Raw genomic sequence first — 13294 nt, forward strand, 5'->3', positions numbered from 1 at the left:
GACCCCTCCGTTACAGATAACAGAGAGCGGTCACTCAGGACCCCTCCGTTACAGATAACAGAGAGCAGTCACTCAGGACCCCTCCATTACAGATAACAGAGAGCGGTCACTCGGGAACCCTACATTACAGATAACAGAGAGCAGTCACTCGGGACTCCTCCATTACAGATAACGGAGAGCAGTCACTCAGGACCCCTCCATTACAGATAGCAGAGTAATCACACATGACCCTTCCATTACAGATAACAGAGAGCAGTTACTCGGGACCCCTCCATTACAGATAACAGAGAGCAGTCACTCGGGACCCCTACATTACAGATAACGGAGAGCAGTCACTCAGGACCCCTCCATTATAGATAACAGAAAGTAGTCACTCAGGTCCCCTCCATTACAGATAGCAGAGTAATCACACATGACCCTTCCATTACAGATAACAGAGCAGTTACTCAGGACCCCTCCATTACAGATAACAGAGAGCGGTCACTCAGGACCCCTCCATTACAGATAACAGAGAGCGGTCACTCGGGACCCCTCCATTACAGATAACAGAGAGCAGTCACACAGGACCCCTCCATTACAGATAACAAAGAGCGGTCACTCAGAACCCCTCCATTACAGATAACAGAGAGCGGTCACTCAGGACCCCTCCATTACAGATAACAGAGAGCGGTCACTCAGGACCCCTCCTTTACAGATAACAGAGTGATCACACAGGGTAAACAGGAAACTGAGGCCCTGATGCTGGTTTAATGTAAAAATTGTTTGGTGGGCTTGTCCTCTCAGGACTTTATACAGGATGGTTTGTGTGCTGTTTGTTATAAAGAACCACCTAACCAGTCCAGTCTACCAGCCCCTGTACAGGAGCCATCTTGGGTGGCCTTCTTGTCTCAGGTTATGACGCAGCTAGTGGACCGGTTGGCTGCTTCCACGCTGCCTCCCCTAATGGGATACCCACAGCAGTTCCAGCATGCTATGTTTGCCCCCCCTATACATCCTTCCTGGATGGAGGTTTATGCCCACTCAAGTCAGAGCACGGCTCAGTTAGCTGCTGCGTTTCAACAAATGTTGCAGGTGAACAGACCGGTAGCCATTAATGCGCCTAAGTGGACAATATAATTTTGTCAGTCTGCCCAGCAAGTAGATTCAGACGCATCATCGGAGGAGTCAGATAATGCGTCGAGGTTCTTCTCCAGGGTCTATCTCAGGAGAGGAGGACTATCATTCTACAGTGGATGTCCCTTCTTTGGTGAGGGCGGTCTAATCAATCCTAAATAAAGAGGATGACGAGCCAGCTCCTAGACCTAAGGCTCCAGTGTTTAAACACCAGAGGGTGGTAAAAGCGGAGTTTCCAAAGTCTGAGCAGGTCACTGAACTTATGGGAGAAGCATGGAGTAACTACCCGGATAAACTCTTCCAAGTTACAAAAAGATTAGCATCTTTGTATCCTTTCCTACCTACTGAATGTACTAAGTGGTCCTATTGTGGGTGCTCATGTGACACATTTAGTCAGGAGCGCTACGTTGCATATACCGTCAGCATTTTCCCTTATAGATCCTACAGATAGAAAACTTGAAACATGTCTTAAATCAGTGTTTTCATTGTCTGGAGCTGTTAGTCCACCATCTATGGCCGCGGCTTGGGTGTCCAAGGTTGTTGAAGAATGGACAGGGGCACCGAATGCTACCAGAGAACAGCTGACACATATCTCCGACATACGGGAAGCAGCCTCTTATTTGGGAGAAGCCGCAATAGATGCTGGGCTCCTGGCTTCTAAAATATCGGCAGCTTTGGTTGATGCTCGTAGAGCCCTTTGGTTAAGGTCCTGGAAAGCAGATACCGGATCCTAGAAGGCTCTGGAATCTTACCTTTTTATGGAAACATTTTGGAGCAGAATTATATAAGAAAGTGGATACTCTGGCAGCCTCAAAATTTGCAGCTCTGCCATCAACAGCTACATCAAAGTCTAGGCAATCTTCTTTTTGGTCCTTTCGCCCTCAGGGAAGAGTAAAAGGACCATCTTTCTCCAGACTGTCTAGTTCTCGCGGGACTATTAAGCAGCAAACTAAGAGATCCTGGCCAGTCAGACGTCCGGCCTCTAAGCCAGACGACAAACTCTCGTCCTGATGGGTCAGGCCTCCTCCTGGGGGATCCCATTGTGGATGGCCGACTTCTTCAATTTGCGGACTACTGGCATCAAACAACAACAGACGCCTGGGTCCGAGAAGTTGTCTCTCAGGGCTATGCCCTCACTTTCCGGAGACATCCTCCCCAGAAGTTTTTTTGGACAACTCCCACATCAGATTCTATCAAGGCCTTGGCCCTCCAGGAGGCCATTTACTCCCTGCTGCGGGCAGGGCTAATAATCTCGGTTCCTGTGGTTCAACAAGGAAGGCGTTATTACTCCAATCTATTTTGGTTCAGAAACCAAATGGATCTCATCGCCCTATTCTAAATCTGAAAACCCTCAACAATTTTATCCGTGTACCAAAGTTCCGTATGGAGACTCTTTGGTCAATTATTTTGGCAATGGAACCTGGGGATTATATGGCTACCCTGGACATTCAGGATGCATATCTGCATGTGCCTATCATGCCATCCCACCAACAATTTCTACTGTTTGCTGTCCTGCAACAACATTACCAATATTAGGCACTGTCCTTTGGTCTATCAACGGCCCTTCAGGTCTTCACCAAAATAATGGCAGTTATGATGGCCTACCTCAGGCATCAGGGAATTAGTATACTTCCATACCTGGATGACCTCCTGTTATTGGCACAGTCTTCATCTGTTCTACAACACCATCTCCAACTAACCATTGCCTGCCTACATACACACAGCAGGATCATCAATTGGAAGAATTTCTATCTATCTCCAATAAGTGGAAGGTACATCTGGGGGCTCTTCTGGATTCTCAGGCACAAAAGGTATTTCTGCCAGAGGACAAGATTTCAGCCCTAATATTGCAGTACGCAAATTGCTACATAAGTGAAGGGTATCCATTCTATCAGCAATGCAGGTCCTGGGATCAATGGTGTCCACCTTCAACATGGTGGAATATGCTCAATTCCATTCCAGGCCATTATAACAATTGATTCTCTCCCAGAGTAATGGACAGAATCATCTAAAACGGTCCCAGATGATTCTTCTCACTTTGGAGGTTCTCTTGTGGTGGCTACAAAAAGCTCATCTGGACAAGGGTCCCCCTTTTTGGATTCCAAATTGGGTGCTCCTCACCACTGACGCCAGTCTTCGTGGATGGGGGGCAGTGACAGGTCTTCATACCTTTCAGGGAAGATGGACAAATCAGGAAAGTCACCTACCCATAAACATCCTGGAGCTGCGCGCAGTATACAAAGCGTTCATCCTGGCACAGGACCTACTACACAGTAGCCTATCTCAATCATCAGGGAGGCAAGCGATGTCATGCAGCCATGAGAGCAGTGACAAACATTCTGATGTGGGCAGAACGTCATCTTAAGGCTATCTCAGCAATTTTCATCCTCAACTGGGAAGCGGACTTCCTAAGTCATCAGGACATGCACGCCAGAGAGTGGGCTCTCCATCTGGGGGGTTTTCAACTTCTGGTAAAAAAAAAGGGGCCTACCAGAAGTGGACCTCATGGCCTCACGTCACAACCACAAGGTTCCAAGGTTCTCGTCCAGGACCAGAGACCCCTCAGCAGCCTTCGTGGACACGCTGGCAGTGAAGTGGGTCTCAAGCTGGCGTATCTCTTTCCTCCAATTTCCCTCTTCCCAAGGGTCCTCAGGAAATTCAAGCAGGAAGGCGGCACAGTAAAACTGGTAGCTCCTGCTTGAACCAGTCACCATTAGTTCACCGACATACGGAATCTATCCATAGACACTCCGTTTCCTCTTCCTCTATGGCCGGATCTGTTAGCGCTGGGTCCCTGCCTGCATCTGGACCTACCTCGTCTGTCTTTGACGGCGTGGCTCTTGAGTCTTCCATCTTAAGAGCCAAACGTTTCTCCAGCTCTGTGATTCAAACAATGCTTAGGGCACGAAAGCTTGCATCTGCCCGCATCTATTACACAGTTTGGCATTGTTTTGGTCAATGGTGTTCCCACAGAAAGTATGACCCTAAGGTTTTTAGAGTTTCCTGGGTACTTGCTTTTCTCCAGGCTGGGTTAGACCTCGGTCTCAGCCTGGCCACTCTGAGGGTACTGGTTTCTGCGCTGTCAGTTTTGTTCCAGCGAAAGATTGCTTATCTGCCGGATGTTAGATTTTTTTTTTCAGGGTGTTCTCCGAGTTCAGCCACCCTTTGCCCACCGGTGGCACCATGGGATTTGTCTTTGGTTCTCAAAGGGCTATAGGCTCCCCCATTTGAACCTCTGGACTTGAAGTAGTTGACAGCCAACACACTTTTTCTCCTTGTTATCTCTTCTGCAAGCAGAGTCTCTGATTTGGCAGTACTCTCTTGTCACTCCCCCTTTTTGATTTTTCACCAGGATAGAGCTGTTCTCTGTACACGGGCGGGTTACCTTCCTAAGGTAGTGTCTCTTTTTCATGTCAATGAAAAGATTGTAGTTCCAGCTTATCAGTCTTTAGATCTTTCTGTAGGTGAAGCCTCCCTGGTTCGTGCTCTCCGTATCTACAGTATGTGGATCGTACAAACTCTTTTAGAAAATCAGACGCTCTTTTTGTGTTATATGGTTTTCACAAACGAGGATGGGCAGCTAATAAGCAGACCCTGGTGAGATTGCTACGCATGACTATCTCTCAGGTTTACACACAGGCTGATCTCCCTGTTCCAAACACGGCGACAGCACATTCTACCCGGTCTGCGGGACCGTTTCATCGTGGTGCCTCGGCTGAACAATTGTGTAAGGCAGCCATGTGGTCTTCTGTCCACACTTTTCTTAGGTTCTATGTATTTGACACTTTTGCCTCTCAGGATGCTTCCTTTTGAGCGGCAGGTTCTGCTTTCTGCTCAGGAGCGTCCCCACCCTTAGGGGAACTACTTTAGGACAACCCTATGGTATCCTGGTGGATCCATATGGACCCTGAAGAAGAAAATAAGAGTTATGGTAGACTTACCTTTGTTAACTCTTTTTCTTCTAAGTCCATAGGGTCCACAGGGCACCCACCCTGACGCACCTGGCTGCATTGGGTAATTTTTCTATCGGTCACAGATTACTTCATCTTGTTTGTGAGTGTTTCTGATGTACATTGTTCTTCCTTCTCCTCTTACCTTCTCCTGTCTTGGGCTTGTTTACAAAACTGAGTCCCTGTGGGCAGGGGTGGGGTATATGTGGAGGAGGACCTGAGGCATCCTGGGAGCTGAATGCTTAACTGTTTGGTGCCTCGATCACTCCAGCCACATTTTCCCCATGGTATCCCTGTGGACCCTATGGACTTCAAAGAAAAAGAGTTAACAAAGGTAAGTCTACCATAACTCTTATTTTCTTACCTCTCCAGTGTCTGCCCAGGCTAGCGCTGATTTCCGCTTACATTGCACATCACTCCCCGCTGGTACTGAGGCCTGTCTGTGCTGCTCCTGCTCTATCCTCTCAGTGTCCTGTCACTGAGCATGGAGATGGCTCTCCGTAGCTCCCTACTTACAGTGTGTCTTCCCAGCATGATGGCACGCAAGCTGCAAGCCAGAGTTCCCTCCTAACATGGGCGCAGCCATGTTGGACTTTGTCACCTGACGCTCTTCCTCCACTCAGAGCGCTGCTCCCAGACCCAGCTGATCGCAGCATCCAATCCCTGGGGATCCTCCCCTATAAATTTCATTTCCTGACTGGCCTCTGTTGCCAGTACAACGTTGCTTCTTGCTGAAGTTACAGCTCAGTGCTGAGCACCCAGGTACTCTGTATTCTGCTTATACGCACGCAGGCAGTTTTGCAATTGTGATCCTTGCTATTATGCAAATGCAGCAGGAGGTGTATGAAATTTGCAATCTCAGCACTGCGACGGAGATCGCAGGCTGGGATCACCATTGCAAACGTCGATGGTCACAATGGTGGATGGCATCTGGCCTCCAGCCAGCTGAGTAAGCCTCAGCTTACTCAGACTGCCCGGCTTGCGAGCCCTGGACACTGTGTTGATCAATGCAGATCCAGGGCTGGCCACTCCCGGAAAACGGGGCGGAACACTGTTGGGCCCCGCCTGCCTCTTAAATGCCTCTGCCTGTCAATCTGGCAGAGGCATTCAAGGGTCTGCGTGCTGCTATGCAGGACCCATTCTGCACACTCCCAGAATGGGTCCTGTGCAGATTCCCGATAATCGGGAATCTGCGATCAGCAGTGCACTGCTAACAGGAACAAGCTCCGGAAATTGCAGTCAAACCTCTGAATACTGCATTTTCAAAGGTTTGACCGCATTTTTAGTGTTAATGCATCCCACCTACAGTATAAACTCTACAAGCCCTAGGTCTCCAGGACACAGCCCTATTCTGGTTCTTATCAACTTATCTAATCGCTATTACAGTGTTCGTTTCTGTGATTCCTCCTCTGTGCGCTACAAGTCGCGCTACACATAACGTCTTTTCTTATTACTTTTTACCTTCAAATGCGTCTTATTCGCACAGTGATGCAAATAGATATCATTTTATTCAGCAGAAGCTGCTTGTGCTATGCAGAATGCCTATGTTCTGTGTGTGACTGTGGGTGTATCTACATGCAAAATGCTACCTTACAGTGTTACAGCCGCTGACACTGTAACGTAGCGTAGCCTAACAAAACATTAGTTCCCCTGGTAATCTGGGGGCACAAGTTTGGCGTAAGTGACACTCATGTAACAACCTCCTATTATATTATAGACTGTAAGGGGTAAATTTACTAAGAATCGAGTCAGATCGAGTTTTTTTTTTTCAACTCGATCAACATCGCCGAAAATCGGGTGATTTGAGGCTCCTGAAGCTCACATAGAAGTGAGCTTAGCTGAGAGTGAGATGGCCAATAGTGAAGCAGATGAGATATCTCCCGCGAGTACCAAGTTTTGAAGGAGATTACTCACCCGTGATTGCAGTGTTTTCTCTCTGCCTAACTCTCCCGGACAAGCAGCCTGCATATATCAGTGAGATGTGTGAAGGCTTCTTGTGTGTTATACCTGTAAAAAAAATGGTTAAATGTAAAAAAAAAAAAATGACATAGTGTCCCACCCCCAATAGCATAACCAGCCCCGGACTGCACAGCCAGACCTGGTTCCTAAAATTACGGGGAACAAAACGTGTAGGGTTCCCCCATAATTTAGGAACCAGCACCTGGCTGAGGGGCCAGTGCTGGTTTTAAATCTAGGGGGAAAAAAATGCTTAGGGGTCCCCCTATATTTAAAACCAGCGCCGGACCCAAACCGACCGGGGTGTAATGCCACAGCCAGGAGAACACAGTACGCACACACCGTCTAAAGTACAACTGTATTACACACCTACCTACCTGCTGCCAGCTGGTCAGTCCCCTTCTCTAGTAAAATCCGTTTGGAGTACGTGGAATAAAGATCTTATACTCACCTCCATCCTCACACTGTTCTCCGTAGCATCCAGAGGTCTTGGCAAAATTAAAAAATGGAACCCGATCCATATACTTACCATTAGCGGTGTATGTGTGTGACCACATACACCGCTACCCGGCTCCTGACTGATCAATATGAAGTGTCAGGAGCCAGCAGCCAATCAGCGGCGCTAACTGTAGAACGGCTGCTGATTGGCTCCGGTCTATAGTTAGCACCCGCTGATTGGATGCTGGCTCCTGACTGTTCACACTGATCAGTCAGGAGCCGGGTAGCGGAATGTGGTCACACACATACAACGTTACAGTACGTATATGGATCGGGTTCTGTTTTTTTATTTTGCCAAGACCCCTGGATGCTACGGAGACCAGCGCGAGGATGGAGGTGAGTATAGGATCTTTATTCCTGGTACTCCAAACGGATTCTACGGTGACAAGGGGACAGACCAGCTGGCAGCAGGTAAGTATGTGTGAGTGAGGTAGGTCTGTAATAAAGTTTTACTGTATACGGTGTGTGTTGTGTGTTTTTTAAACTATTTATTTTACAGTGGAGGAAAGGGTGCTGGCCGCCTTCTTGTACTTGTAGTTCCACAAGTGCAAAAGCGCAGGCATGCTGGCACTTGTAGTTCCACTGTAAAATACAATAGTTTACTACTATTTAACACATTATTACCCCCATACCCACAGCCCAGGGGTGCGGGGAAGAGCCCCAGGCTTCAGGTCAAGCTTGGGGTTTCGGGAGAGGGGGGACCCCTTATTGGAGGGGCCCCACCTCCCCTGAGATCCCTGGCTTGGGCTGACCGGCTTGGGGTGTGAATGCTTTGGCCATGGAGCGCCTGTGAGGGTCTTCTAGCTGAGGTATTACACACCAGTCGGTTTGGGTCCGGTGCTGGTTTTAAATATAAGGGGACCCCTACGCATTTTTTTCCCCCTATTTTTAAAACCAGCACTGGCCCCTCAGCCAGGTGCTGGTTCCTAAATTACAGTGGAACCCTAGTCATTTTGTTCCCCATAATTTTAGGAACCAGGACTGGCTGAGCAGTCCGGGGCTGGTTATGTTTCTTTGGGGGGGACCCTACGTAATTTTATTTTTTTTACATTTAACCCCTTTTTTTTTTTTTACTATATACAGGCAGAAACATACACGGACCACACTGATCTGTATATGTTTCTGCCAAACTCACAGATCATAGGCAGGTGAATTGATTTCACAAATTCTTACAGGAGTGTTGTCCGTTCTCATGAGAGTTTATAAACTCTCCTCTTGTTACATTCCAGAATCCTATCTTCACTAGTGAAAAGTTATTCGAGCTTAGCCAATGGTGAAGTGAAGAGCGTTTGCTAACTCTCCATTATTTTCCCGTAACAATGGAGATCTCTCTCCCGAGTTTGTCATTAGTAAATTTGCGAGTGGAAAAAATTGCCAAACTCTCCAGAGAATGCAAACGCCACCAAACTCGAATCTTACTACATTTACCCCTAAGCCTGTGAGCAGGGCCCTCTTATCTCTTTCTCTGTTTGCTATTACCCAGTCTTGTTCTATTACTGTATTTGCTCCCAATTGTAACTCACTATGGACAGTACTGGTGCTATATATAATTAAATGTTATTAATAATAATAATGACAAAGCAGGTGATGTAGATTCATTGTTTCCAGTGTGGAGACTGCCCGGTGTCCAGTCCGTGCAGATATTCTCTGATAATTATAAAAGTGTACTGATGATTAAGGCGGTGATATATATATTATATATATGTCACGAAAAGTGAAAATCTCCTGGCAATGAAAGTAGAACCTCGTAGCCAGGCACAATACCTGGCGGGGTGAGTGCTATATGGGGCTTTGTACTGTCAGACGTATCTACTTACAGGACGGGTGTGTATGATAAACATTCTATGTACTGCGCGACCTCATATGTCGGTGCTATATAGATAAAGGCTGATATTACCTTGCACAGTATACAGTCTCTCAGCTGCTATCTCACCTGTCCTGCAGGGAAGTGGTGGAAATTGACTTATTCCTGAAGGAGACAGCGAACCGGGAAGCCAACGCCAAGGTGCGTCTGCAGCAGTTCATCGAGGAGCTCCTGGACCGCGCGGACAGGGCTGAGAAGCAGCTTCAGATCATCAGCAGCTGCGGAACTACCCCCAATGGAAGCCTGGGGAGGTGCAGCATCCCCGGGTACAAGGTTCAGGACAACCGGATACAAGGGTCCCGACAGGTACGTGTGACTGCACCGCAATGTGCTGAGTGACAATGTAGGGTTACATTACACATACTACCATACATATATACGGTAAGCGTTACATGCATCCTGTCTATACAAAGCACGTACATCACATACATCCTGTCTATACAAGGCACGTACATCGCATACATCCTGTCTATACAAGGCACGTACATCACATACATCCTGTCTATACAAGGCACGTACATCACATACACCCTGTCTATACAAGGCACGTACATCGCATACATCCTGTCTATACAAGGCACGTACATCGCATACATCCTGTCTATACAAGGCACGTACATCACATACATCCCATCTATACAAGGCACGTACATCGCATACATCCTGTCTATACAAAGCACGTACATCACATACATCCTGTCTATACAAGGCACGTACATCGCATACATCCTGTCTATACAAGGCACGTACATCGCATACATCCTGTCTATACAAGGCACGTACATCACATACATCCTGTCTATACAAGGCACGTACATCGCATACATCCTGTCTATACAAGGCACGTACATCACATACATCCTGTCTATACAAGGCACGTACATCACATACACCCTGTCTATACAAGGCACGTACATCACATACATCCTGTCTATACAAGGCACGTACATCACATACATCCTGTCTATACAAGGCACGTACATCACATACATCCTGTCTATACAAGGCACGTACATCACATACATCCTGTCTATACAAGGCACGTACATCGCATACATCCTGTCTATACAAGGCACGTACATAGCATAGATCCTGTCTATACAAGGCACGTACATCGCATACATCCTATCTATACAAAGCACGTACATCGCATACATCCTATCTATACAAGGCACGTACATCGCATACATCCTGTCTATACAAGGCACGTACATCGCATACATCCTGTCTATACAAAGCACGTACATCACATACATCCTGTCTATACAAGGCACGTACATCACATACATCCTGTCTATACAAGGCACGTACATCACATACATCCTGTCTATACAAGGCACGTACATCGCATACATCCTGTCTATACAAGGCACGTACATCGCATACATCCTGTCTATACAAGGCACGTACATCGCATACATCCTGTCTATACAAGGCACGTACATAGCATAGATCCTGTCTATACAAGGCACGTACATCACATAGATCCTGTCTATACAAGGCACGTACATCGCATACATCCTGTCTATAGAAGGCACGTACATCGCATACATCCTGTCTATACAAGGCACGTACATCGCATACATCCTGTCTATACAAGGCACGTACATCACATACATCCTGTCTATACAAGGCACGTACATCGCATACATCCTGTCTATACAAGGCACGTACATCGCATACATCCTGTCTATACAAGCCACGTACATCGCATACATCCTGTCTATACAAGGCACGTACATCACACACATTCTGTCTATACAAGGTACGTACATCACATACATCCTGTCTATACAAGGCATACATCCTGTCTATACAAGGCACGTACATCACATACATCCTGTCTATACAAGGCACGTACATCACCTACATCCTATCTATACAAGGCACGTACATCACATACATCCTATCTATAAAAGGCACGTACATCACATACATCCTGTCTATACAAGGCACGTACATCGCATACATCCTGTCTATACAAGGCACGTACATCGCATACATCCTGTCTATAGAAGGCACGTACATCGCATACATCCTGTCTATAGAAGGCACGTACATCGCATACATCCTGTCTATACAAGGCACGTACATCGCATACATCCTGTCTATACAAGGCACGTACATCGCATACATCCTGTCTATACAAGGCACGTACATCGCATACATCCTGTCTATACAAAGCACATACATCGCATACATCCCGTCTATACAAGGCACGTACATCGCATACATCCTGTTTATACAAGGCACGTACATCACATACATCCCGTCTATACAAGGCACGAACATCACATACATCCTGTCTATACAAGGCACGTACATCACATACATCCTGTCTATACAAGGCACCTACATCACATACATCCTGTCTATACAAGGCACGTACATCGCATACATCCTGTCTATACAAGGCACGTACATCACATACATCCTGTCTATACAAGGCACGTACATCGCATACATCCTGTCTATACAAGGCACGTACATCACATACATCCTGTCTATACAAGGCACGTACATCGCATACATCCTGTCTATACAAGGCACGTACATCACATACATCCTATCTATACAAGGCACGTACATCACATACATCCTGTCTATACAAGGCACGTACATCACATACATCCTATCTATACAAGGCACGTACATCACATACATCCTATCTATACATTGCACGTACATCACATACATCCTGTCTATACAAGGCACGTACATCACATACATCCTGGCTATACAAGGCACGTACATCACATACATCCTGTCTATACAAGGCACGTACATCACATACATCCTGTCTATACATGGCACGTACATCACATACATCCTGTCTATACAAGGCACGTACATCACATACACCCTGTCTATACAAGGCACGTACATCACATACACCCTGTCTATACAAGGCACGTACATCACATACATCCTGTCTATACATGGCACGTACATCACATACATCCTGTCTATACAAGGCACGTACATCACATACATCCTATCTATACAAGGCACGTACATCACATACATCCTATCTACACAAGGCACGTACATCACATACATCCTGTCTATACAAGGTACGTACATCGCATACATCCTGTCTATACAAGGCACGTACATCACATACATCCTGTCTTTCTACTTCAGGGTCCATAGGGGGTCCACAGGGTTGACCTTGGGGTATAGGTTGGGAACCAAATCCGGGCACCACGCTGTTAAAGCTTTTAGCTCCCAGGATGCACTTGGTCCACTCTCCCTATAACCCCACCCTCAAGCCAGAGGCACCTCAGTTTAAGTTGTGCCCGGCCGGAGTCGGGTCACCGTTTAGTGCAGTGGGAGCTGATTAGCAGCCCCTAAGCTTTATTTTTTCTAAGTACAGAGTTTTTCTATTTTTACTTTGGACTTTCAGAGCGGCAGCGTCGGACTGTCCATAGGACGTCTAAGCTGCCGCTCCGTCACCCCGCCGGCGCTGAGACGCCAGTACAGATCTGGGGATTTCAGCGGGACCCCAGAGTCTGTACTAGCCGGACTCTGCGGGCGCCCATGACTGCTGCCGGATCCACGGGGAGCAGGTAAGGTCGCGGATCACCGCTTGCGGTGATCCGCGCATTTAATATGCAGTCCTGTGCCTCCGGTCTCCGGGGACAGACCGGAGGCGCCGGCAGTGGCGGCGGGCCCCCCATACCCTGTGTGTCCACTAGACCACCAGGGACTTACTGATCGGCGCTGGGAGCCGGCGTCCCGGGAGATTAATAGCCGGCCAGGGGAGGAAGCTTTCCCTGTTACAGCGGCTCCTCCCCTCAGCTCAGCGCGCCTTTCAGTATGTATAGTCTGGCGTCGCTGAGCTGCTTCTTCCGCGGGCCACGCTTCTTCTGAGGTCTCCAGCGGCCATTTTCTTGTGGTGCAGCAGCAGAGC

At 47.4% G+C, this 13294-nt stretch overlaps 1 protein-coding gene across 1 annotated transcript in view; it reads left to right on the forward strand.

Moving 5' to 3' along the window:
* Positions 1-13294, forward strand: part of FBXO41 (F-box protein 41) — a 304762-nt gene that overhangs the window by 182568 nt on the left and 108900 nt on the right. Inside the window, exon 4 of the mRNA XM_088458884.1 lies at positions 9462-9687. Within this exon, the coding sequence (XP_088315010.1) occupies positions 9462-9687 (226 nt within the window). The remainder of the gene's footprint in view (positions 1-9461; positions 9688-13294) is intronic.

Source organism: Taudactylus pleione, unplaced genomic scaffold (genome assembly GCF_031769625.1).
Source record: "Taudactylus pleione unplaced genomic scaffold, aTauple2 ptg000861l, whole genome shotgun sequence".
NCBI classification, from domain to species: Eukaryota; Metazoa; Chordata; class Amphibia; order Anura; family Myobatrachidae; genus Taudactylus; species Taudactylus pleione.